The sequence below is a fragment of the Argentina silus genome (assembly GCF_951799395.1).
Source record: "Argentina silus genome assembly, chromosome: 10".
Lineage (NCBI taxonomy): Eukaryota > Metazoa > Chordata > Actinopteri > Argentiniformes > Argentinidae > Argentina > Argentina silus.
Window position 1 is genome coordinate 7,669,484 of NC_139664.1, and position 27,265 is coordinate 7,696,748.

At 44.5% G+C, this 27,265-nt stretch overlaps 3 protein-coding genes across 5 annotated transcripts in view; 2 read left to right on the plus strand and 1 right to left on the minus strand.

The window, feature by feature from the left end:
* Nucleotides 1-260: 260 nt before the first annotated feature.
* Nucleotides 261-14,820, minus strand: usp5 (ubiquitin specific peptidase 5 (isopeptidase T)). 3 transcript variants are annotated; one of them, XM_083678815.1, is made up of 20 exons: nucleotides 14,554-14,820; nucleotides 13,889-14,017; nucleotides 13,404-13,467; nucleotides 13,102-13,229; nucleotides 12,814-12,959; nucleotides 12,319-12,503; nucleotides 12,006-12,100; nucleotides 10,990-11,183; nucleotides 10,686-10,757; nucleotides 10,044-10,134; nucleotides 9,677-9,802; nucleotides 9,420-9,573; nucleotides 9,053-9,227; nucleotides 8,877-8,965; nucleotides 2,931-3,116; nucleotides 2,403-2,546; nucleotides 2,123-2,265; nucleotides 1,740-1,890; nucleotides 1,352-1,436; nucleotides 261-1,197 (listed from the first exon to the last, which is right to left on the minus strand). In XM_083678815.1, the coding sequence occupies exons 1-20, from the start codon at nucleotides 14,659-14,661 to the stop codon at nucleotides 1,104-1,106; spliced, it is 2,559 nt and encodes an 852-aa protein (XP_083534941.1). In that variant the 5' UTR covers nucleotides 14,662-14,820; the 3' UTR covers nucleotides 261-1,103. The 3 variants fall into 3 exon arrangements, with proteins under 3 accessions (XP_083534941.1, XP_083534942.1, XP_083534940.1); XM_083678816.1 differs by having other exon boundaries at nucleotides 2,988-3,116; nucleotides 13,404-13,470; XM_083678814.1 differs by having other exon boundaries at nucleotides 13,404-13,470.
* A 693-nt stretch (nucleotides 14,821-15,513) lies between these two features.
* Nucleotides 15,514-22,581, plus strand: p3h3 (prolyl 3-hydroxylase 3). Its single transcript, XM_083679577.1, has 16 exons — nucleotides 15,514-15,871; nucleotides 16,410-16,594; nucleotides 16,892-17,050; nucleotides 17,891-18,083; nucleotides 18,184-18,315; nucleotides 18,560-18,702; nucleotides 18,976-19,065; nucleotides 19,171-19,223; nucleotides 19,328-19,407; nucleotides 19,624-19,751; nucleotides 19,860-19,955; nucleotides 20,147-20,297; nucleotides 20,501-20,618; nucleotides 20,911-20,986; nucleotides 21,491-21,631; nucleotides 22,042-22,581. The coding sequence occupies exons 1-16, from the start codon at nucleotides 15,571-15,573 to the stop codon at nucleotides 22,198-22,200; spliced, it is 2,205 nt and encodes a 734-aa protein (XP_083535703.1). The 5' UTR covers nucleotides 15,514-15,570; the 3' UTR covers nucleotides 22,201-22,581.
* A 2,792-nt stretch (nucleotides 22,582-25,373) lies between these two features.
* Nucleotides 25,374-27,265, plus strand: part of gnb3a (guanine nucleotide binding protein (G protein), beta polypeptide 3a) — an 8,744-nt gene continuing 6,852 nt past the window's right edge. Inside the window, exon 1 of the mRNA XM_083679755.1 lies at nucleotides 25,374-25,611. The gene's annotated coding sequence lies outside the window, so the exon portion shown is untranslated. The remainder of the gene's footprint in view (nucleotides 25,612-27,265) is intronic.

The following is a 27,265-nucleotide window of genomic DNA, read 5'->3' on the forward strand; positions in this document are numbered from 1 at the left end:
AATAAATATATAAATAAGAGGAAGAAAAAGAGGAAGACGAAGTTCTGACTAATATATTGCATGAGACACCATCGGAGAACAATCCAGAAAAGGGATTTACAGAGAGTGCATTATAGTGTAGTCTTCTTACTCATACAGTTGCAGAGATTGTTAATGATTTTCATGGCAAGTAACTGACAGCTGAATTAAACAGAAACTGAAATGGTATATAACCTAGATAGTTCCCACTCTCCTCAAACACAACCACACCAGACAGGGGAGGCAGAAAGACATCTTTATTTGTCAGAGCAGAAGTAACAAAGGAATTCATTTTTGCAAATTAAACAAAAACAAAACAAAAAAAATCTAACCCTATCACCCTAATCACACTTGAAAGAACAACCAGTTTGGTTTTAGTTGTACTTTTTAAAACTTTAAATACACATTTGAACTGTTTTCTTTTGTTTATTTTAAAGATTTTTTGTGGATGTTGGTTTCTTGCAAATTCCTTGTTGGAACACAAAAGGCTCAGAGATGAGGAGGGGAGGTGGTGCTTGGCTGAAGAAGACATCACAACGCTCCAGTGAGGGGAAGAGAAGAGGGACTTGTATTTGGAAGAGGGACTGTGTCCACCTATGCCATGGATAATGCATGCATGTACACACACACACACACACACACACACACACACTCACTCACTCTCTCTGTCCACACCTGCAGTGGCAATATCTGATAATATTTTCTTTATTCATTGATACTGTATATCGACAGCAGCTTGAGTCAATTGGTAGAAATAGAGGGATGAACATAGACTTAGAAGGGGTGAGTATACCAACAGCCTACCACCAACACTCCCACTCACCCTCTCTGTGTATTGTTAAGTGAACAGAAGAAAGACACCTCTCCCTCTAAACACCCCAACCATCTCTCCACCAACAGTCGGAGTGTATGTGTGTACATTGCTGTTGGAGACGTGTATTTACACCCTAAATTGTCAGTTCTGAAGCTTGTCAAGGGCATTCTTAGTAGCTCAGTGTGTGTGTGTGAGTAAGTGCGTGTGTCTGTGTGTGTGTGTGTGTAAGCGACCCCTCCCCTCTCTAACTGAAACTCTGCTCCCCCTCCGTTCATTCGTTCACCCTCCGGTAGAAGTACAGGTATCCCAGGTCCTTGGGGGGCTTTTCTGAGGCACACACTTTCTGATCATTGAAGATAACCCACCTGAGAGAGACACAGGTTATTGGTACATTGAAGTATAAAAGAGTGTGTGAGAGCGTGTGTGTGTGTGTCTTTGCGTGCATGCATGGGCACACGTGTGTGTGTGTGTGTGTGTGTGTTTGCGTTTAAGTGGGTATCAAAAGAGAATGCAGCTTACTGTTGGTCCTTCTTGATGTGGCAAACGTAATGGCCGCACATAGTGCTGGTGCCCATGTGACTGACGAAGGCAAACAGCTCATACTCTGAAAAAGAGGATGGGGGGGAGGAGGAGGAGTGTAAGGGAGAGGGGGATGGAGAGAAAGGAGGGAAGAGAGAGAGATAGATGTATTAGGGGACATATGATACAATACAGAATGATTTTACAATGGAAAGACATGTGAAGACATCTAGACATCTATACACCAGTGCAGACAAACAATCAATACACAGACAGGTACAATGTCAAGAATATCAAAAGATGCTCCAACCCAAACTAAACCCCCTACTCATCATCCTCATCCCCCCCCCCCCCACCCACACTCGTGAACACCTGGCCCCAGACTCACTGCCGTCTCCATCTCTGACGCGAGGCCCAGGAGGAGGCTCCCTGCTCCCCTCGCTCTCCCCGGCCGAGCGACCCCCCTCAGACACCTCCATGGACTCCAGGTCATCCAGGTGGGAGAAGATCCAGTCCACTGCCCGCTCCAGGACATTACTCTGGGGGGGGGGGGGGGGGGGGGAATGCAGGAAGAGATGGGGGAGAGAGGATAAATATATGATGGAGTTGGAAAGCATTTGTGTGGGAGCATGGAGCGTTTGACTGTGCAGGCCATACTATACCACCCACCCACCCACCCACCCACACACACACTGCTGCTGCAGCAGAGTGATGAATGGTGTACAACAACCATGTGTTTCTCATTCTAACTCTCCGGCTCCAGTGTCTCACCGTGGCCCTCAGCGCTCGCGTGGCCTGGTCTCGGCTGAAGCCCATGGACACGATGGTCGCCAGGTGCTCCTCGGATACGCTCTCGGTGGGCGTGGTCCCGGGGGCGGAGCTGCAGCCCGGCAACACCAGGGGGGCGGAGAAATCTGCAGCCAATCACAATAGGGAGAGAAGAAAGTTACGTCATTAAGACTTACATCGTAATATCGACTAAATTAAAGGAATTACTTCTAGATTGATGAATGAATAGCGAGACAGTCCTCCTTGCCCATGCTTTACTCACCTGGGTCATCCATGTGGCCCATGACCCAGTTCATGGCTGCGTCGATTCCAGTGTTCCCAGTGTAATACACAGCCTTCCTGCAGGCCTCCAGTGGGAATCCCATCTCACACAACTGAGACACGGTGGAGTCGTCCAGGACTGGGGCTGAGAGAGGAAGGAGAGAGACAGTAGAATTACATGGATGCACTGTGACATGGCTATATATAACAACAGTGAGACAGTACAGGAGACAGTGAATGGTCCTGACTACTGCTGACAAACTGGAAATTTGAAGACAGCAGACAGAAAAATCACACTGTTCTGAACAATAAGGACAACAAAGTCTTTCCTACCATAGAGTTGGAATGAAAACTCAAATGACCTCATTTGATGTGTATGTAAAAGGATAATCGAAACCAATTCATAAATAATACACAAAACGAGACAACAAAAGTTAGAAATCAAGAAAGAAGGAAAAGATGGGGACGGACGACACGGTGGAGGTCAGGAAGGAAGGAGGGAAAGGTCAGAAACGACAGACAGACTGACACAGCAGTGGGGAGTAGAGTGAGTCGTCCTCCTCGTTGCCGTGGGAACCCAGGATACCTTTGACCTCCACGTCAGGGGTCATAAGAGGGGGCGGGGCCACCTCTGGTAGAAGCTCCTCCCCCGGCTGCTGGCCGGCCCCACGAAGCGCGCTCAGATCCAACGTGTCAGGAACGTCAATGCTCACGTCTGTGTCATGGAGAGAAGAGAGAGAATATAGTATACACATTGTGTCAAAAAGTGATGACGTCACATAAATTTAATCATCGAAAATAATACTTGAAAATTATAAGTCCCGCCCCCTTTGGGGGCGGATGTGGTGTGCTGTTGATGCTGGTCCAATGAGACGTGGGGGGAGAGGCTAAAGGTGTTCTGGTGTTTGTCGGAACTTGACATTTTTATGAGGCTGTGGTCACCCCCATAGGATGTAGATCCGTGAGAATGGGATGTATGGGTTAGGGGGGAGGGGAGGGGATGGGGAGGGTAGGGGAGGGGAGGGGGCCCTGAACTGTCTGAAGAACCAGCGGGGGTTCAGCTAAAGTTTGTCACTGATAAGGGGTGTTGGGGGGGGGGTGGTGATGACTTTATGTGGCATACAGGCATCTATGTCAAAATTGCATATGAGGCTTAAAATAAAACTTCAATACAGGGGGTTAAAATGGGCAATTAAAAAATGGTTAGGCTGCTACTCTAGTGCTAGTATTGTGTTCAATAATGAAGGGTTAGGGTTAATAAAAGGGGGTTTAAAAAAAAAAGGTTCATTTTTTAAAAAATGTTTAGTTTCAAACGAGGGGTCTGCCACAGTGGCACGGACGTGACGTTGATAAGATCATGTGTTTCCAGGGTAAAAGGTGTATATATATATATATATATATATATATATATATATATATATATATATATATATATATATATATATATATATATGATCCTGTGTGAGAGCTGTAGTAGTGGTTGTGGCTGTATGACTGTGTCTAAAATGGCTTCTACAAGGAGGATGGGGGAAATGGAAGGGTGTTTAATGATCCATGAGACATGGGTGTGAGGCTAAGGTGTTCTGTTGTTTGTAAAATTAGTTGTAGCATCTTGACATTTTTATGAGGCTGTGGTCACCCCCGTAGGATGTAGAACCGTGAGAATGGATTGGTTGGATTAGGGGGGAATCACTGGGCCCTGAACTGTCTGAAGACCGACCGACCGAGGTCCTGCTAAAGTTTGCCTCTGATAAGAGCATGTGTTTCCCTGACAAAAAGATGTATATATATGTGACCCTGAGAGCTGGTCACAAAGGCCCAAAGACTTGTGACAGCGGCATCTGATCAATCTCTCTCCACCATGGAGGTGCAATTGTGTGGAAATGGCTGTGTGTTCTACCTCTTGTTACCTGTTCAAGTGTTAGGGTAACATCACACTGCTGGTCATTTCCTCATAATTACACGTGATATATCTATCTGATAGGCATCGCTTGAGTCTTGTATTGAGGTTCAACGTTTTTCAACGTTTGCCATGTGGGACAGTGAACCGGCATTCTGTAATCCTAGTTTTTGTAAGCTATCCTGAAGCATGTTCTAAATGTTTTTTCAAGAAAAAAGTGGCTTGAAAGTCTTGGGATCTTTAGCATTGAGCTGTAAGACCCAAATTGTTAGGAAAGTATTTGTTGGTCGTACAAAGCTTTTGGCTTTTTCCTTTTTTTCTACATGCCAATGGAACAGCATTTTTAGCACCTTTTTTTTTTATTTGAGATGGATATGGGAAGTTTAGAAACCAATGATGGATAACAATACAATCTGACTTAAAGAAGCGTATTGCATATCTTTGAATATAGACATGTTGCATATGTAGGTATGTTCGCAAGTAACACGTCAGTAAAGAAAAGGGTAATGAAAGTCATAGCAGCTCACCACCAAAAATCTGAATTTGACTATGGGTATTGTCTCTTATTTTAACCCTTGGCTTGACATTTTAAATGTACAACATGTACCGCTATATTCCCATAGACCCATATAGAGTTCATGAAAAGTATCACTAATTTGGTTCGTTATCTCACAATTTGTTATTTAGGTCGATTTTTAGGATAGAACTTGAGTTGCTGGTATTATTGTGGGAACTCAAATCAGTCACTCAGCTTTTTCTATAGGCTACCCTCATCAATGCAGAATATGTGCTTGTCCAATGAAATGTGAATGTTCTCGTTTCAGTACGCTGAACGCTTCATCTTTCACTCCACCGTTTCCTAAATCATTTTACCTCATATCCTTTGTTCATCCTAAATTTGTTTCTAATACTGCTTATTCATGTTTTAAGTTACCTATTTATGCCAGCACCTTAGATTACCAGACCTGTACAACATTTGATAACAATGTTATTTTTGCACTAAAATAAAATGACTTTTGGAGCTATTGCTTGAGTTGAGTCTAGTGTGTTTCAGATGGTTGGACGTTCAGATTGTTCTGTTTTAGAGAGGAGAGGTGATGAGGGCAGGTGGATGTTCATCATGAAGCTTACTTTGTTTAATACCAGGCTAGTTTGTCTGGTGAGACCACACCAACTCATTGCATAGCTTGTTAACCAACTGGTCCCGGATACACGTAATGTACGTGCACTACTAATTCAGAAATTCATTTTTACACCCAATGGTCGAGAGGGATACTAACTAGCCAAATAGCATGCAGTGGGTGATATTACAGAGAATAATGCCTTTAATGTTTTATTACCGAAATAACTGCCAATAGGTTGTCATTGAATCTCCCCCCATAAAATGTTGCTGTTCATTAGTTATGATCTCAGTTTTGAGCTATGGTGAAGCGTAACAGTGCATATGCAAATCATTGTGAAACTGACATTTATTTTGACTTTTGTTGGACATTCAATATGTAGGCTAGGCTATATCTTACTGGTTGTTTGTAGTCTGTCTGTCTATCTCTAGTGTGTGGAAAGTATCCAGCAAATTGGTTCTTCGATGAATATGTGTAGGCCTAGTACTTGTTTCTGTGGTCACCGAAACTACAGCATTTATAGAGAAGTCAAGCTGCAAAAATGCATCATGGAATGTTGCCACTGGCCATGCAGATAGAACTAGTTACATATCAGGATGTAGTTGAATTATCTGTCAACCTGTACATTTTTCATCGTTGGGGGACACAGTTTATCTGAAGCTAATCTATTTCCAGTGAATGGATATGTTCATGGGTGTGTGTGTTGTCATTCCAATGAGGGATAAGTGTTTAATTTGAGAGTGACCTGAACAATAGCAAGCCCAGGATGTAAATAATGAAATCACATTTAAATCATACATGCACCATTTCTAGTCTAGTACTTGCATAAAAACTAGGCTTAAGGGTGCCCTCTGATCAGATCTTGACAGTTTTTAGGGAAAAGGCACATTTAATTGCGAAAGAGTATGGTTATGAGGGGTCTGTTTTGTTTAACTAAATGGCATATCATCATGGATATCATAGACCAATTCAGCTCACCAGTAGGCACATTTCACGTGCCTCTGTTGCTTGAATGCAACAATTGAATTGGATTCAATTGGATTGTCTGTTGATCTTTTTTCATCATGCTTAATCGAGTTGTTGGGAGTGTTTTAGAGATTGTTTAACGTCGTCATTGCTAGGCTTTACCCTTTGTTGGTTTGTATGACTTCTTCAACTGGTCCCTACATGGATGTCTCAGTTCAGTTGTCAATCTCCATTCAAAATGGGCTAAGAATAGTATAGATGGATGCCTTTTCCATATGACCCATATTTCTCTGTGTTGCAGAAGGACATTCAAGCAAACAATGTTAATAACAAAATGAAACGTGAATCTGGGTTTGCACTATTGTAGGCCTATAGCCTACTGCTGACCATCTAAACATCTCCTAAAAGTATAATGTCAGATATATAGGCACAGTAATGCCTCTCTTTGCCTTTCTCCTATCTTCCCCTGAAGAGCTAACCTCCCCATATAGTAGAGTATAACTTATTTTCTTAATTCAAAGGTAACAATAGGTAACACTGAATGTACTGAAAGCCAGAGTGTTGATATACTTTAAGAAATGACGTATCCACCTGTAAAATGCGTATTATGCATGTTCATTAACTTGAACTTATTGACCCCTCAAATTGGGATAGTAAGAAGTCGAAGTTGTCTTTGTTTTCTGATGTCTGTTCTCTGGCAAAAATTGACCCTAAGAATGAGACTGATGGAACATTAGTCATGTTAGTCGTTGAATTGGCATCTACTAGAAAGATTGAATTTGAGCTGGTGCGAAGATTGGTCCTACTTTGTATTGCCTGTTGAGGTGCTGTAATAGAGGAGCTGTTACCATAGTTGCGGTGTCGTGTGATCTTATTGTATGTTTAATTTTGGCTTCAGCTTTTACTATTCATATTCCCATCAGACGACAGTTTTTTCCTCAAGTAACCAACAGAAACAATTAATGTTTGTCACCTTTTGCGGAATGCCTGAAAATGTTATGGTTATCGTTAAACCCCCCTACAACCTTTAATACGCGTAATGGCACCATAACAATGATGCTTCTCGTACCGTTGTCCGTTATGGTTTATGAGTTGACTTCTCTTGTATTTTTGTTTGTTTAGCTTATGTCTAGATGTTGCTCTTTTATTCCCCAAAAATATGTATGATGGCTTGTGCAGGCCCTGCTACAGTATGATGATCTCATATCTCACTCTGTTTTGAGTAGTCAACATTTTAGTTTATTTTATCGGGTCTTTTTTGGTTGCGTTCATTTGGAGAACTATGATCGTCGTCACGCAGAGCTTGGCTCCATCCATCCATCGACTCGCAGCGACTCTATCCTGAGAAAGTACGGTTGCAAAAGAAATCGGAGAACTTTCGTAGAGCTTCCCCAAACCGAACCAATGCCATATAGCTGAATTACATGCAACATGCAAGACATCATAACTAATAATGCAAGGTATTTTGTATCTTTCTGAAAGCATTGAGGGCTTCAGAGCAACTTGGCTTTTTATATACCAACTTGGAAAACTACCTCAGAACGGTCTAGAGGTCCACTAGAGTAGCAGCCTAACCATTTTTTAATTGCCTTTTTTTTTTTTAATTGCACATTTTAACCCTCAGTATTGAACTTTTATTTTAAGCCTCATATGCAATTTTGACATAGATGTATGTATGCTGCATAAAGTCATCACCACACATCACACAGCCCTTATCAGTGACAAACTTTAGCTGGACCTCGGTTGGTCTTCAGACAGTTCAGGGCCCCTGGGTTCCGAGAAAGAGAAAAGGCCCCCCCTAATCCAACCATTCTCACGGTTCTATATCCTATGGGGGGTGACCACATCCTCAAAAAACTGTCAAGTTGCTAAAACTAATTTTACAAACAGCAGAACACCCTGGCCTCTCACCCACGTCTCATTGGGCAAGCATCAACAGCCCACCACATCCGCCCCAAAGGGGGCGGGACTTATAATTTTCAAGTATTATTTTCGATGATTAAATTTATGTGACGTCATCACTTTTTGACACAATGTGTATACTATATTCTCTGAAGAGTATAACAAAAGATTAATATGTTTGGTATTTCAAATAATTGTAAACTTTCTGTGGCATAGCAATTGCCTGACCAATACAACATTGTTTACTGCCTATATCATTCCTTTGGTTCTGGAAACAAACCCTAAGCCTAACCCTAACAAACCCTAACCCGGCCATAAATGTACACTATGTGATTACGTATAAAAAGAGTTGTAATTTCTAAATGGTGAAACCAATCAGAAAAAAAAATGTTTAAAGCTGAGAATCTCTACTTTGACCATAGTTATTGTTTGATTTCAAATGCAAACTGGAGTATAGAGCTAAAAGAACACAAAACGCTTCCTCTTTCCAATACTTATGGAGGGTACTGGATCTTCCAGGCAAACTTTTCACAAAACAGACATTGAAAAAAAACATCTGCCTCTCTTGTGAAAATAATTTACCCACCCAGTTTCTTAGGGACCCAGTCCAGCCCAAAGGTGAACTTCTTAATCTGGATGACCAGGTGGTCAGGGAAAGAGGCAAAGCGGGTGGTCCTGAAAAAAGGCAGACAGAAAGAGATCAACATCCGCTGTGGCATCATTTGGTTAATGTTCTGGTGAAAAGATCATGGATTTCCCTACTTGGTGGCAGTGGTCTTGGCCTGCACAGCAGAGCTCCAGAAGTCTGTGAGCGTCTCTGGTTCACTGAGCGACGCCATGCACGCCGTGAACGGGATACGGGCGCGCACCGCCGCTGGGGTAGGGGCGCCCGATGAGTCCGCCTCGTCACGCCGACGCTCCGCCTCCTGCAGCTCCTCTGGTTCGGAGGAAGATAGAGAGAGGGAGAAAGGGATGAGGCGGGGGAAAGGAGGCACATTTCCACCACAATTTCCATCCCAATTCAATCTGACTAAATATGTTATATCTATAAACAGCAAGAGACAAAAACAAGACAGCAAATGACAGACATGGGACAATAACAAAACTACAGTTCCCATCAGCCCCTCACCTGTGTTGGTGGCCTGGTCCATGGGCACAGGCAGCTGGAGGATGTAGTCCACCCGCTGTGTGTACTTGGCTTTCTGAGACTGCTGACACACGATCCTCTCCTCCACCAGAAAGCGGAAGGCTTCAGAGGGGTTCCCCCCTGAACGACAGTTCCTCTGTGGGGGTTGATCAAATGTTTAACAATTACAAAAAAAAACATTTTCATAATGTAACCTCTATTTTCTTGTTTGACGGATGTTTTGAGGGGGTTGAATTTACCTCCACCATGTTAATGAAGTGCAATAAGAACTCCTGAGCATCTTGCTGCCGATTGGTGGAGAACTCTGGGTGGCCTCGCCCAATAAGTGCTTTGAACATGCGTGGCGCTATGCCAACCTGGTCACCCTGGAAACAAAGAATCATTACTATTCATCGTTCCTACTATACACATTATAACATATGGAGCCGACCAAGCAAATACAGTGCATACGCAAAATATACATCTAGAGAGCATTTTAGATATATATTTTAGTCTTTTATGGGCCATATTCTGTCTGACAATCAGCATTAAAAACTTTCAAAACGTTAACATTCAAGGCTCTGATTCGCCAAGCAGTTGTGTATCCGTCATCACTGTCCCTCTTACCCTGGGTTCAGAAGATGCGTTGGGTTCCTCTCCGGGGTCCGGGGCTGGTTTGGAGTACTCTCCTGACAACAGGCCGTAGCCAAGCTTTGCTCTGGGGTAAAGAAGTAGGGAGAGAATTAAAACACAACAGCAATGACAGTCAGGAAAAATATGACATTTGCATGCAGTGGATCAATTGCAATGATTCACATGATTCTGATTAATACAGAGATCACACATCTCTGACAAATGAAAGTGACTGAAGGAGGTTTTGGGCAATGTTAACCGACGCTCCCTGAGGATTGCAGACTGACTGGTTAGACCAGGGATTGACTCGTACCGTATATAACTTATTCACAACATTGAATATTTGTGTGAGAGAGAGTAGGAAAGAGTTGTCAGCGTGTGGTGAGCTGATTGTTGGTATCCCTGCTGTGCAGCCTTGTACCACTTTCTAACACAAAGGAACAAGAGAGAAGTGTGTGTGTGTGTTGCGTCACCTGCTACGTGACAACAAAATCTTATCGACTGCTTTTCCCTATAATTTGCACAAATACAAGCAATTTGTGACATCTACTGGCGAAACAGTGAGTTACAGGCAGCAACATTAGAAAGAAAAAAAAAAAAAAGTTACACAGCATTAAAAATGCAGAGGATACGCACACTTGGGTTTTGAAGTCCTGGGTGGGGTCACTTGGGGCTTCGTCCAAGATCTTGTCGATGTTGGAGACGTACCTGAGGTGGGCACACATGACAGTGGCGTCAAACAGAGAGTTCTCCGTATATTTAATCAATAAAACACTTTTATTTATTTATGTGGAAAAATATCTTGTTTAAATCAATGAATTCTGTTGACTTGATTTCAGAGGGATAGCAGAGAGACTGCCTCCAGAGTCCCTTAGGTCCTATATATGGGCAGACTGGTGAGAGGTAGGAGAGTGATGAGGCATCCGACAGCGGTACTCACTTGCTCTGGAAGTCCGGTACAGTGAAGAGCACTTGCATGACGGAATTGAGGTAGCAGCTGTTGCCCAGGTTCTTCATGCCGGTGAGGCCCTGGCCCGACAGGGGCCTGAGTGTGGTCCCAGACTCCTGGATCACCTCCCACTCACCCACCCGCTGGTTCACCGCTATCTCCAGCTCTGTCATGGTGCGCTCCGTCTGAGGAGAGGACAGGTGGTGGGGGAAAATTAGTCAATTAACAGTAGAGGGAGACAGAGGAGAAAACAGGTGGTGAGAAAATTGAATGAATGAAAGTGAGAGAGAGGGACAGGTGTGGGGGGAAATAAATGAGAGAGGGAGGGGTAGAGGGAGACATGACAGGTGTGGAGGAAAATTAATGATAGGGAAAGGGGGGGAAACAGGTGGTGAAGAACGAACAGAGGGATGTGGAGAAGAAAGGAGACAGTGACACACACAGAGAGAGAGAGAGAGAGAGAGACAGAGAGAATGGCAGAGAAGAAAATGGGGACACGTGTCTAAAACATTGGTCAAGATCGCAAAATTAGTCAATTAAAATAGGATGAAAGAATAGATTTACAGGTGGTAAAGAAATGTAATGAGCAAGGTAGAGGGAGGAGATGTGTGGAAGTAAATGAACAGGAGGTAAACAGGGAGACAGATGGTGAAAGAGATATGAAAAATCAGAGTGAAAAGCAACAGAGATACAGATGTTGAATGAGAGAGAGAGAGAGCGAAAGAGAGAGAGAGAGAGAGAGGGCAGAGACACAGTAAAATGTTTCATTCTGCTGCTACAGCACAGTCAACAGCAGCGTTTTGACGCAAGGCCAGCTATGAAGGTCTGGAGGACTGCCAACAAGAAACAATCCAATACCTCTGAGCCATTTGGTCGCACCCATAGTCTGGGGCAAACACAGGCCAGAATAGAGTTCCCGTCACAAAGATATGATCATAATAACATTGAAAAGCAGGGAGATCTTCTCACACTACAACAGAGGAGTCTCTCCGGGTGGGTGATCCTACCTTCTCCATGGTCATCATGTCGATGCCAAAGTGAGACAGGTGTTCGGGGAGCTTGGGGTCCAGTACCATGTCATCCTCGTCATAGGAGTACACATCTGGAAGGACCACAGGTGAGTCAGAATACACAGTCTTAAACCGGTTTAGGCCAGACTGGAAGAAAATGGCTTCGCTTCACTCCACCTGAGCCCACACTGGGACTAAAACCTCCTGACGAAGATCTGACATTGTTCCCTTGTGACTATGGGGGCCAAACCAGTGTTCGGCACCAACTGTATCTACTCATCAGAGAGGAGTGTGTTTCCCTGGCTCTCACCTGCTCCATCAGGGGTGATGGTGCCCAGTTTGACGGCCAGTGGGTGTCCCGTCTGCTGGAAGTGCAATAGAGCGTGGTTGTTGCCCCCGGTGCCGTCAAAATACCTGCGCCCACACAGCACCTTGCCATCTGACAGATTCATCCAAAGGTTCTCCTGCAGGTCACAGACATCACACCGCCAGCCACTGGGATAGGGGGAGAGTGAGACGGGGGAGGCCGAGAGTGAGAGAATTTAGAAATTGGAAAACCCTTTATTGGGTCAACGCGTCACATAAAAACCACTACACAAAAGAAAAGCACAACATGGCAACATCAACACCCAAAATGTTATAAAAAATAAAAATAAAAAATAAAAAAATGTAAAAGTGTGAGAGAGGGGAAGAGGGGAGGAGAAAAGAGAAAGATTGCACCCATCAGGTTCTTTCAGACCTGCATAGGTTGAAGGGAGAGGCGAGTGGTTGGTTTTCAGCCCCAGAATATCATCTTAACTCTCACCTGGGGGGGATCTTGATGCCGTTGTCAAGTTGTTTGAGGTCGACAGCGTGCCGGGACTCCTGCCGCAGCTCGCCATCCCACTGCTGCACCTGCAGGGCATGAGACACCGAGTCCGCCGACATCAGCCCTGCCATGGACAGAGAAACCTGTAGGAGACACACACACACACACACACACACACACACACACACTCTTACTGGCCTGTCTCTTTAACCTTCAGGCTGACTGCTCAGGTTGAATTTCCGTCTTGCAACATCCTCAGTGTTGTTTACCAACAACGTGACTCACCCGCTCTCTCACAACATCAGGCATAGAAGCAAGGTCATCTGATGTCACCTCCTGCTTGTCAGGGAATAGGACAACCTTGAACTCTTCCTCATACTGCTCCTGTTCTATGTCGAACCCTCCCTCAATCCCTGAGAGAAAGAAACACCGGAGTGTGAGAGAGGAGAGGAGTTCATAACCGTAGTACGTTCAGCTCTACATCCCACCTTTTCATCTATTCTGCAATGAAAGATGTTAAGTCAAATATCCTTTAGAGAGACATTGTCATACTACATGTACAAACCCAGCCCAAGCACTGCTCTCACCTATAGCCAATCGGGTGGGCTTCTTTTTGGGTGGGTCCCCGGATCCAGAGTTGTTGTCATCCTCCTTCTGGGAGAAATCACATTTTGGTTCAGTGTTTCTATCCATGAGGAAGTGGTTGCACTAGCATAAATGCAATGCATCATTACTTTTAGAGAACTTGACATTGTTTATCAATGTCAATAAAGGATCAATAAAAAGGAGGATGCAAATATTCAAATGGCCTGATGGCACAATGGCAGGGAAAGCTTCTACTTCCCTGTCAAACTGTGTGAAGACGTACACATCAAGTCTGAAAAGGAGACCTACAATGGCCTCTGTTGCATTGAGCCACAAGTTCCTCTGAGCCAGCCAGGCTGGACTCTGTCAAAGCCACAGCCTTCAATGCAAATATGAGGTGCTCAGAACCATGTCTGTGATTTATAAAAAAATAAATTTAAAAAAAAAAAAAAAAAAAAAAAAAAAAAAACAGGTCGTAATCACTAACCTGAGCTTTGCGAGTCCGGATGATGTGCAGGTATGCCCGCTGTCCGCTTCGGGCGTGGTGTCTGTCCACATACTGGCTGCCAAAGCCCAGAAAACTGTTCATACACACGTAGAGGCCTCCCTCACTCTCCTGGGATGGAGAGAGTGATGATGTGAGAACTCAAGATACCCTAATCAGTGGACCAACTTCAAGCTTCCAAACGGCATCAGGGTACAATTTACCAACAACAACATTGACAGATGAATAGATGACAACAACAGTGCAATTAACTCGTCAACAAGAGGATTGACAAGTGACAGCCACACACAATACAGCGAACGTGCTTATTTACTGCCTAGATAAGTTATAACTTAAGGGTTTGAATACTCATGAATGAAACAAAGTCCCAAGAGAGATGATAACGGAAATATCACTGGCTAATGCTTGCTAGCCAACTAGCATGGAAGCTGAATGAAACGACTTAGGAAAGCTAATTGCTAACATTAGCAAGCTAAGTTAGCTGGCTAACGTTATTTAAGTCCAGTTTATACAGTTAAAACAAGATACACTGGCAAGCTGGCTTGTGTATATACGTGAATGATAGCGTAAACAAGCATACACGCCCAGAAGAAAATCTGAAATGAAAAGAGACGTTGTAAACGTAAATGAGAGGATGGGTTGCTCACCGGAGAGGAAAATGACAAGGCGCATTCGTCTTTGTGGACACGGTCCCCGGGCCTCGGAACCCGAATTGTGGACAGCACCGACATCAAAACATCGCTTACCTCCGCCATCTCAAGCTAGCTAATTCTGCCTTTCAGTCGGACACTTGTTCCTCTGAGTTTGGACCCCAGCTTTTGGTTCCCCTGCTCGGAATAGTTTCGGTTGTTTGTATCGCTCGCCCACTCTCTGTCTACCTCAGAACACAAGTCTCCCAATGAATCGCTGCGATGCCTCCCCTGTGTTTCTGTGGATGCAAGGCCGAACGTGCTCGGGGTCGCGGGATGGTAGTCGTAATCTGTAGTGTAAAAACGGCTATAGTAATTATGCGATGTTGAGTTTAGAACAGGAATAACTTTAGATGGGCCTTGAATATCATTATACATTTTACTGAGTTAACAGGATTTTGGCTGAATATTCCAATAATCTTTTGTCGTTTAAAGTCAAATGTGGCTGTTGTAGTTGATAATGGTGAGCAGCTGGTTCGAGTACGCTCAACATTTGTAATAATTACGGTAATATGTAATGGCTCTCCGTTAGGGTTTACAGCACCAAATGGGCTACTGCCTCCCTGTGGATGGAGGTAAAACATTTTCCTCAACTCAAACTACTTAAACCTGAACCTTAGGCTTATTTTTTACCTGTCCACAGCATTTGATAAACACATATTTCAGTTGAAGGTGCACTTTTACAATGTTTGGTAATTGGAAACGTGTAATTAGAGAAGGAAAATAATAGATTATGATAGAATATAATGTAACAGAGTACACTCGTTTATTAATAGGCATGCCTAAACGAGTATAGCATAGCTACTTAACTAATGTATTAACAGTACGCAGACTGCTGTGTACCGCCTCTTTTCCTTTCCTCTCTCCTCCCTTCCTCATTCCATCTCCTCCCCTCTTCAATGCCAGGCACGTCTTTCTTGTTTTTTCCCCACATTCCCTGTCCCTCCTCCCTCTCTCCAAAATAACTGGTGGACCATGGCTCTCTACTCAAAGCGTTTCACCGCATACGTGGCGCTGCACATCTATCTTCTCTCATTACTTGATTTAACCTCTCCTGCTGCTGGCAGCGGGGCTTCTGCGGGGTCGGTGTCAGGACTGATACAACCTTATGATGTTTTGTATTACACCGGAGTCCGTGCGTACTTTGACGAAGAGTGGGAGAAAGCTGCGGAGCTCCTCGAGAAGTCACTCTCGTCTCGTGAGGCACTGATTCGGACTCGACGGCAGTGTCATGACGACTGTGTGGCAGCCGGGCAAGACAAGCTCGCTAAACTTGGTACAACACTTGCACAAGTGTGTGTGTGTGTGTGTGTGTGTGTGTGTGTGTGTGTGTGTGTGTGTGTGTGTGTGTGTGTGTGTGTGTGTGTGTGTGTGTGTGTGTGTGTGCGTGCGCGCGCGCGCGCCACCTCTGTGTGAATGCTGGTGGCTCTCTCGTGCGTGCGTGCAATAACTATAGGGCTACCTTTCTCAGTTCTAACCACATCACATTTTCTAGTGGAAAATCTAGCCTTAGCTAGTATAGGGTTCGTCATGGGTTAGCAGTAGCGAGGTCACTTATCCTTCTCTCTATAATCTATACAATTGTTATGATAGCTATATTGCTGCGGGTCATTGCTCCCTAATGACCACATAATTATAGTATAGCCTACTGTTTAGTTATGGACGTTCTGTGTTTACATAATGGTTGTCAGTATCCCCCGGATATCCAGGGATATAATGTTGTTTTGTCCATTAGGTACAACAGAAAATGTAGTCCTATAGTTGAAAATGTGAACTAATACTGCATATCTCTATGGTTATCTCTGTGACCTCAGACTCAGAAGAGGGCAGTGTGTGGGACCTGTGGGCTCTGGACTGGGTGCAGCAGCGGGCTGAGTGTGTGCGCTTCTGTTTGGGACGGGCCATCACTCCTGCAGGGCAGCTTCCTGTTTCTCAGGACATTGAATATGAGTTCAGCACCCGAAACCCCTACAACTTCCTGCAGGTCACCTACTATAAGGTAGGTTTCATACTTGGCCACTATGTGGTTATGCATGATTACAAGCCTGAACACTATTCAAGGCTGCCACTGTCTACCTGTGATCCATGAAGTTACTAAAGACCATAAGTCCTCCTCAAAGATGTCTGCAAATCTTCTAGACCAACTTCTACAGCACAGTGCAACAGAGGCACACTTACTAGTAGATGTTTTTGTTGTTGAAAAGTGAATCCTTTGCCCCCCCCTGTCGTTGTTTCCCCTCTCTCCTATTTACAACCCTTTCTCATATTTCTCTCCTCTTCTCCCCCTCTTTCTTAGCTGGGGAAGATGCAGAAGGCAGCGTCTGCGGCACACACGTTCTTCATGGCCAACCCCAGTCACCTGGAGATGAGGAACAACATTGAGAAGTACAGACGGATGGAGGAGGTGACGGAGAACGCCTTCCAGGATAGAGAGATGGAGGCTGAGAAACACTGGGTGAGGGAGAGAGGGATGATGACCCATGACAAGAACAGGGGATGGGACTGAGAGAAACGGTTGATTGTTAGCATGATAAAGAGCCCATATTTACTTTATTGTAGATCTCAAAGTACTTTTGCACCGATAAACATACCTGGGGCTTTCAAGTATTCAAGACAGTCTGTCACAAAGATATGTCTCAGAGGTGTAGTTAGTTAGAAAGCCCTACCCATGGCCTGAGGTGTCACATTCCTCTATGTCTAACCTTCTCTCTTCCTAAACCATAGTCCTAAGGGTTTAAAGTTCACACAGTGATTTCTGCATTCCTAGTTCCCAGACACTTCCGCCCAAATGCGCCAAAGGTATGATGGACCAACACGCCAAACTTGGTCTTCATTAAGCCAATAGAAAGACCATCGAAAATGGATGGCAGATAGCTATTGGCTTTACCTCATCTCCTACAGTACTTTCCCCCAGTGCTTGCACAGCACACATTTCTGATTCGGAGCTACGTATCGCAGCCGTGTGATTCTCTGGAATCAAATAATAATAAACACTTTACTGAGTAAATCCACTCCTACTAAGGCCAGGTTTGAGACATTGGTATTCCAGCCTTATATGCGCTGCATTCCTAATAATACTTGTGTAATAGAGTGTATTGTGGTGCGTCATGTGTAGTCTCCATGTGATCCCTGGAGACTTTGATAACCTGCCAACCAGGGAAAACAACAGTTGACAGTCTCCAGCAGGTCTTGTTGTTTTGAATGCTCGAAACACACGGCCAGCCCCTTTTACTGAATAACAACTTGCTTCTTCATCTTACTCTTTATCTTTCTTTCCTATTTTTCTCCCCCACAGGCTCTATATGACTCTGCCCTCCTCTCTGAGGCCTCCTCTGATTGGGTACATGCGGTGGAGAAATGGAGGGAGTGTGTGAACGAGACACTGAGGCAGACGGAGGAGTGCAGGGTGCACTGTGAGGTGGCCTCCCAGAGGCTCCCTGAGCACAGAGGAGAGGAGGGAGTGGAGGGGGTGTTTGAGAAGGCTGCAAGTAGGAAGAAAGAACCGCAATGACCCAAATGTGGTTGTCATGCTAAATATATATTTTTTTATTTACCTTTCTTTTTGTATCTCTCTATCCTATGGTCCAGTGCTCTCCCTCTCTCTCCTGTCCTGCCACCAGTCCTGTGTGACCCAGGTGGCGACGCGGCTCGGCAGGATATCAGCCCAAGAGGACTTCTTGCCAACACAGCTGGAGCATCTACACATTTCACAGTTCAAAGGTCAGAGAGGAGAGGTCATATTTTGGCTTGAATGATAGAACAGGGCCAGCATATTCAAATCCAAAATCTAGAGAGTGTCTTGTAACCACAATATATGTTATAGGTATGGGTTGGGGAATTTGGCCTGTGCAGGCCGTATTCTGTTATTCTTGTGTTTCATTCTACCTGTGGAACCTGACCCAATAATTGGGAGATGTTATAACTGTGTCTGACCGGGGCCTGCCTCTCTCTCATCCCACCACAGTGGGTCATATTGGAGAAGCAGTGCGGACTCTTCGGTCTCTGCTGCTGTTCTACCCCTCAGACACAGACTCCCTCAGCAACCTGCAGCTCTACTTTGAGACACTGGGGGGCGACACAGAGGCTCAAGGCGCACAACCACAACAGGTACAGTACAGTACTGCTGCTGTTCAGTCTGAATTAAACTCCCATCTCCCACCCTTTGATCACAGATATGTAATTTAATAAATATGCTTATGTTAGCTTAATGCATGTCATTGTATTGTGGAGTGTTTATTTTCTCCATAAGCTTCTCTGCCACTGTCTCTGACTATCACTCTGTGTGTGTGTGTGTGTGTGTGTGTGTGTGTGTGTGTGTGTGTGTGTGTGTGTGTGTCCGCACACGCCCACCCATCCGTCCGGCTGTCTGTCTACTCACAGGAGATAGCCAGATATGTGAGTCGCTCATTGCAGGAGAAGACCCTGCTCTACTTCGGAATGGAAAACCTGAACTTCAAGTTCACAGACCCAGTAAGACTTGTTGTCCCATTGACTTCAGTGCAGTAATTGTAGAGCTCTGTTTCTGAAGTTTCCACCCAATGATCCTACCGTATGTGTTTTTTCTCCTTCCTGCAGGATCTCTGGACTCCTGAAGACGTTGTTCCTGAATCACTGAGGGAAACATGGAGGTGAGAGAAAAAGAGGGAGTTTCTGGAAAAGAGAGGTGGGGAGGAGGGTTTTTTGTAGAGGATGTTGGAAAATGAAAAGCCCCTTTCCTTTTTCCGTTTTTCAGAGCAGAGAGGGAGAGATTGAATGAGAAAATGAAGGAAGAGGAGAAGGTGGTGGAGATGGATGACAGTGGGTTCTATGCAGGTAAAAAAAAGAATTGTTGTATGTATCATGCTTTTTCTAATGGTTGAAACTACAAATCAGGGCCAATATGGGTACCACTAACACAAATACAACTATATGTATTTCAGCCCACTATTCTCAGCATATCCCCTTGTAGTCAATGTATCATTCAAACCCTGTGCGTATGCGTGCGTATGTGTGTCCTCTCTTATCCTTCCCTTTTTGTCGTCTTCCCAGGGGGTCCTGTCCCTCAGCTTGGCGTGACGATCGCCATGGATGACCTGGCTTTGAACGGAACAAATCGTGTGGTGCTGGACGGAGTTCTGTCTCAGAAGGAGTGTGACACAGTACTGCGCCTAGCAACCGTGAGCAAATATTGTATGATTCAATCACAAATCAATGGAACCTCCTGAAACACAGGAAGAGGAAGTTTACTTAAAATATGCATCCCTCCTTCCTGTTATCTCTGATAGGCTGCAGCGTCGGCTGGGGACGGTTACCGGGGACGACGGTCCCCACACACACCCCATGAGAAGTTTGAGGGCCTGACTGTCCTCAGAGCTACGAAGGTGAGAGTGACCTTTGACCCTATACGTTTTTGTTTATTTGTTTGTTTCTTACTGTTTTAAAGGTCATTTATTTGTGTCTCTCCTTTTCTAGCCATCCCCTTCTTACTCTCTCTATCTCTTTGTTCAACAATTAATCTTAATACTCAACATGGTCATTTGAATTATTCCTAACTGATTCCTAACTCCTGCAGTTGGCCCAGGATGGCATGGTGAACCTGACAGATGTCAGGCTACTGCTTGAGATGGGGGAGCGGGTGAGAACCCTCCTCCACTCCTACTTCAGGAGCCCCTCAGCCCTCTTCTTCTCCTTCACACACCTGGTGTGCCGCAGTGCCATCACTGGTACGTTCATCAAATCAATCTTCCCAGGTGCTGGATTGAGCAAGCAGTTTCAAGAAAACCAAGTGAATCTGCGCACTGTTAGAGGCTCCCGATGTGCTCTTGTTCATTGGAATGGATAAATTATTTAATAGAATTTAATCAATTTAAGTGCAGCTAGTTGTTTTCTGATGTGTTACCTGCTTAACGTTGTGTGGTCTGTCTAGGGGACCAGCAGGGCAGGCTGGACCTGTCTCACCCCGTCCATGTGGACAACTGTCTGCTGGAGCCAGAGACCAGACAGTGCTGGAGAGAGCCGCCAGCATTCACACACAGAGACCTGAGGTACACACACACACACACACACACACATGTACACACGTACACACGTACACACGCGTACAGAAACACATTAGAGTAATTACAGTCCTCTGAGGTGCCTTTGCACATATGGCATGTAGGGGGTAGTGTGGAGTTAAAATTACAGGGTTTGCAGCGATTATATGAATGACCTGTCAGCACAACATGGTAGCCTTGTTCATACTGCTTACTGTGACAACCTACCATCTCTTTCGACTAAGCAATGACTTGAGTTCACCTCTGTTGATGACTGAGACCCTGTCTGATTCCATTGCAGTGCTGTGCTCTATCTGAATGAAGACTTTGACGGTGGGGAGTTCTTCTTTACAGACAGGGATGCCAAGACCGTAACAGTAAGTACTTGCGCTTGAAGCAAAAAAAACAAAAAAACTTGTGCTGTTGAAAATGGTCTGTGTAGCATCAGTAGTAGTCATATGTATCAATTATAGTCCCAAAATCTACTAAAAAAGTGTAAAAACAATAACTTGTTCAGACTAAATCGAGTCAGTCTGAGAACAGACCGGTATTTGCAGAGCGGTTATGACACCTCTCCTTTTCCTGACAAATGTGAAGGTTGGGCTTTGGATGGTACATTAAACCACACCTCCAAGAAAGAAACACATCTCCTTCTCAGTTGCATTCTTTTCAAGATCTTTAACCTTGAAACTCGAGCAAAACCCATTGGACTAGAACTCTTTTTCACAGCCTCAGTCATGTCAGGTCAGTGATTACATCAAGGAAGGAAGCATTTCTGAAGTATTAAATGAGGCCCTTGCTGAGCCTGATATGACCTTTGACCCCCCTCCCCCCCTCCCACTCCCCCCATGACCTCACTATGACCCCTCTCTCTCCTGTAGGCCCGGGTGAAGCCCAGCTGTGGTCGACTTGTAGGGTATTCCTCCGGTCCTGTCAACCCGCACGGCATTACAGCGGTGACCTCTGGCCGCAGGTGTGCCCTGGCCCTCTGGTTCACCAAGGAGAAACAACACAGGGACATGGTGAGAACTATTATGGGCTGCCTCGGAGGGTTAGCCAATAATGTTTAGAATGGACATGGAATGTAGGCAGGCTGTGGATAAGTTTGAATTATGCTTTAAAAGCAACTGGTCGTTCATAATCTTCGCATAGCAACATGTATACAGTATGTACATAGCAACAAGACCAGCTGGAGACAAACAAATAGAACACAATGCAAATTGAATGGTCGCTTTTTTATTGTCGTTCACAATGTTCAAAACCAACTGTCCGCTCAGTCTTGTCTGATCACTTGACATGCATTCCTAATGTATTGTTGCCCTATGCCGTGGCATGTAACAGAAAGTGGTGCATGTACACTCTGGTATTCAGCCTTTACACTGGTCCATCTAAAACAAGTAGTTCTACGTCACTTTACCTTTCTGTTCCTCAGGAACGGGAGGAGGTTGAGGCTCTGTGGGCTGCAGATGGAGCAAGTGAGACAAAAGAGGAGAAAAAGGAGGGAGCGGGCGCCCCTGCTCGTAGTGGTAGAAGCCAGACATCGAGGAGTAAAGGGAGGGGTAGGGTCACAGGGGGCAAAGATGAACTGTGAGAGAGAGAGAGAGCCATGATGGATTCAAACACTGAACCACCCAACCAACAGGGTAGTCCTGTTCACCCCTCCCGTCCTACTGTATTGGGTCGACTCGTTCCAGTCCAGCAACAAGCCTCTTTTCCCCAAAGACCATGAACTCTTCTCTATTTAATACCTGGATTGTCAATCCCTACCTACGCACCCACTGTCTCAGTCTCTCTTTGCCCCCCCCCCCATCTCCATCTCTTTCCTTCTCTCTCTCTCTTTCATTCTCTCTCTCTCTGTGAGACTATGTGACAGCATGTGTATGTGAGTGTGTCTCTCTCTCTCTCTCTCTCTTGACAATTGACAATCAGTCCATTTGTGACATAGTGTGTGCCTTTGTAATGAATGTGAAAATAAGATGAATGGAATAAAAGAAGAAAAAGAAAGGCGTGAGTGTTACATATCGGATCAAGACACAGAGAGAGAGAGGGGGAGGGGGTCATGGAAATAGGTGTGGGCTCAGAGTCCATCAAATCAACCGATTACCTCAGAAGAGTCCCTGCTGTTTAGCTGTACGGAGATTAGACTTGAAACTAAGAGAGGGTTAATGGTGTGGTGTGGTGTGGTGTGGTGTGTGTCGGTGGGGGGGTCTTTGTGTCTGTTTGTGTGAGAGAGAGAGAGAGAGAGAGAGAATAAGAGGGGAGGTAGATAGACAGTACAGCAGAGCATACAACTGCCCTGACTCTGAAACTGTGCTTGACTAGGCCTGGCCTTACTGTGGATCATCACCAATAGATAGAGGGGGAGAGAGAGAGAGAGAGAGAGAGAGATGGACGGACATCATGGACCAGCACTAGTGCATTAAAACTGATGCGAATGAGAGACAGAGGACAAAAAGAGGCAGAGGAGGGGACAGGGTGAGAGAGACAGAGACAGAGGGGGGGATTACCGTTAATCCCTCATAAATGAATGCATTTGTTTATGAAGCTTAAAAAATCTCCCATTTAGAATATGGAATAGTAATCCAACTAGAAATCATAATTTAATCATTCACATCCAGAGCGACACCCGCTCACTCCCATCCCATCCCATCTCACCCTCATTTCTCTCTCCCATTAAAACCAGCCCTGATACCCCGCCACACTGCCCACCCCACCCACCCCTCTCCATCAAGCAATGTTTACGACCCATATTAACCCTCTCACTCCCCCTTGTGTTATAATCCCCCATCAACACAGAATTGGGTCGGCGCATGGCCCGTTAATGGCACCGGCTTTAACCTTTTCTATCCCTTACACTATCGAGCAATTCCCTAAAAGGCGGAGTTAATCTACACTTAGGTAGGCGTTATATATCTATATAATGCATCTTAAGCATACTCAACACTAAGTCCCCTCATGATCCAGTGCTCTAATTATGCGTCTGCTGGATGTATGGATGTTAAATCTATAGGCCATACCAGCGTTCTACATCTCAGTCTCTCTCTCTCTCGAATACCACACGATTCGCAAAAGGTCCACTTTATGCAATGATGAATCAATCATAGGCCAGAAATATATATAAAAAAAAGAATTGCAGAGTGTCCTTTTAATAGTATTAATAGTCTTGACTCAGTAAGAATGATCATCTATCTTTTCCTGAATATACTGTACCTCTATGTTTCTATACAGTTCTATACAGTATACAAAATCTATCGTGAAGTCAGATGCTGCTTTACAGTACTAATTTCCCAGCAAGGGAACACGGCAAAAAAGCACAATCACCAAAGATCAACAACAGACAATTGACATACTATGTGTTGCTAATAGTCAAGTGCCTTCACTCCCGTGTGCTAGATGTGGATGTCTGAATTCCATGGCTGTATGTTTTGACATTTTAATCCAGTCGCCCCCCATCCACCCTTTGTTTAAGACTGGGTCAGAGGGTCACTAATGGGTGTATTATATAGCATCAGCCCCAACAGCAGGCCCTGTCCTGGTCCAGCAGCCAGAAGCTGCTCTAGCCCTCTCCACTCCGCAGGCTCACCGGTGACGTGTGGAACTCAGCTGAATGTGCGAAGCGACAGAGACGACCACACAAAGCCTAATAGATTATAATCCCTCGCCGCACCCTGTGGCGTTCACATTCCTCTCCCTCTCTCTCTCTCTCTCTCCACCACGTTGTGTTCTGCCTTTTTCTTTATTTCTACATCTCTCTCTCTCTCTCTCTCTCTCTCTCTCTCGCATACTCTATCTCTATCTCCCACTACTGTCTTTCTTTTTGACTCTACCTCATCTCTCTCTTTCTCTGTTACGCTCTCTCTCTCTTTCACTTGCTCTGCCTCTTTCTCTTTTGCTCTCTCTTTTGAACTCTCTCTCCTCCCCTCTATCGCTTTCTCTCTCTACCCTATTTCCATAAACACAGGGTCAGTTGAGCACACACACACGCACACACACACACACACTTGAGGTTAAGTGTTAGCTCCTGGCCTTGGAGTTTTTTTTAAGGGAGAGTAATAGAGCTAGCTATAGTTGTTTTCCTTGAAAGTCCACTTCAGTTCATATTACAGTAGCACTTGAGGGCAGACTAAATTGGTGTAAGCTAACTATCTGAGAGAGTGGCTAATAGCGTCTCGGAGAGTGTATCTCCAGTTCACAGACGGGGGTCAGAGAAATACCCCCGAATACTGGAGTTACCTTTGACCTGCCCTGAGATTTGTGTCACTTACTGATGTCACCAGTGTCCACTCATCCAGTCCCCTCTCTGTCTATCTCCCTCTCTGCCTCAGGACTTTCTAATATTAGACTTTTCTCAAGTTTACAAAACAGTGAACCCCCTGTCAGACCAGTCAGAGACTTTCACAGCACCATAAAAAGTCATGTCCTCAAGTCTTCTATTGACCTTTTTCTGGTGGTACAACTCCTACCCTCCCCATTTTGATTTCCATTCCTCTGTTTTTTGTTTCACGCCAATGTTCGTCTTTTGACCCCATGACCTGGTTCCGCACCTTGTTTGGTGTACCCTTCTCCCACCCTCTCTCTTTCTCTTTTTCTCTCTCTCTTTCTCGTCCCTCTTTTTTTCTCTCCCCTCTACCTCTCCCTACCTCTCTTTCTCTCTCTCCCCTCTCCCTCTCTCTCTCTCTCTCGCGCTCTCTCTCTCATCCACCCACCCCTCTCTGTCCATCCCAGAGTTTATCCCTTCATCCCTGATCTCTCTTCATCCCCTCCAATCCTCATCTGTTCCTCACCGGAGCAGCAGAGAGAGAAAGAGAGAGAGAGAGAGAGAGAAAGAGAGAGAGAGAGACAGAGAGAGAGAGAGGAATAGCCCTTCTGTGTGTGGCAGGAAAAGTCAATGAACAACGAAAGGTCTAGTAACAGAGGTGGGGTGAACGTATGATAACAAAAAAGAGGGACCAGCGAAGAGCGAGAGCAGTCAATCAACCTAACAGAAGAATTCCCTGAATTGGTGAGTAGGCTGTTCATATGCTGTTCTTGATCATTTATACCGTAACTGCTGCTATGTTTGTTTCATCACGTTGCTCATTTGATTGACTGTATGTGTAAAGGCATCTGAAGCCTTCGCCAAGGACCGTCGTTTGGGGTTGTACAGCTTTGGGTTGAATTGAGTGAGTGATTGTCTCACATAATTAAATTGAGTGGATCTAGAGGATAAGTGATAAGTATTTATTTAACTTTGGCAACAACGCAATGTGACTATCGTGAGAGCACAGTACAGAATGGTGCTTTATAACTGGAATCCACAATGGTTTCCAATACTTTAAAATGTAAAAATCAAGGCATTGTTTGAACTTCTTCTAGAGCATGGTGGGGGGATGTAGTGTAGGAAGTATGAGGACACAGCAGCATGACCAACTCTCTGGAGACATTTGTTGAGTGTTTAATGTTACAACATAGAATTAACAAGGGTTTATGCCGGATTTATATAATGTATGTGATATTGGTATTGCAATGCTACTGCCCCTGTTATGTTTACAGAAAGATTATCCTGATGGATACATTTCATTTTATTTCCTCACTGGATTCTTTGGACAATGACAGATTGAGACAACATTCATTCACATGATGACATCGTTTGTTAAAGGGCTTTTCTTTTTTCTCCTCTGTCACAAAATAAGATTGTAGAGTATTGTATCTGCTATTGGGACACATTTGACTGTATTCCAGCGGTATTGCTTTTATTACTGGTTGTACATTAGGTATAGATGAGGTAGTTTGGCCACTGGCCAGTGTGAAAGAACAGCAATAGAGGCGTTTTGGCCAGTGAGGAGCTTTAATAGTTTACTCCAATTCATAATAATTTGACTATATTATTAAATCTCTACCCTTATTGTACCGGGGAGGTTTATTGAGAACCCTTTCACTGACAACACTGTCCTGGGAAAGGGATTGTGACTTTTATGAGTTACACTGGATGGATGGGAGCCTAGACAATTTCCACAACACTTAACCTCTTATTGATATCTATAGACATTGGCTGAATAGTTTGATAACCAGGATGTTGACAAACAAAATACTAAACATTTCCATGGCTCTAGTTGTAGGTCTAGACACTTGTTTTACAATAATGCTCATTACTGCATGTCTAATTATGACGTGGAGAGGTTTTCTGAGAAGTTGAAACACAAATCACTATACCTATCCAGAAGATCTTAGCCTAAATGGTTATAAGACAAACTTGTTTGTGAAGTCTGGTGCTGTACCTGTGTTCCATCTTATCAAGAAAACACAGGAGACGTTCTATACAACAAGACAAGAGTGGTTCAGACCCAATCTGAATCAGTCCCTCAGCCTTACATTTGACCTCTCAGCTCTGAACGAGAACTGAACTCTCTTTATCAAATTTGCTGTTCCATATTTTCCAAAACCATGCTAATGCAAGGATGCATGTGAATGAAGGATAGGTTACAAAATAAACCATTCGATTGCGCAAACCATTATCAAATACAATAGCATGAACATTCCTTCAATCACTTGCCATACAAAAGTTCATTGCCTACGTCACATAGAAAACCTTCACCTCTTCCCATCTATCGTTCTCACCACCCTTTTCTACCCTTTCTCTCTCTCATCCTGCATCTCCCCCTCCCTCCGCCATCAGC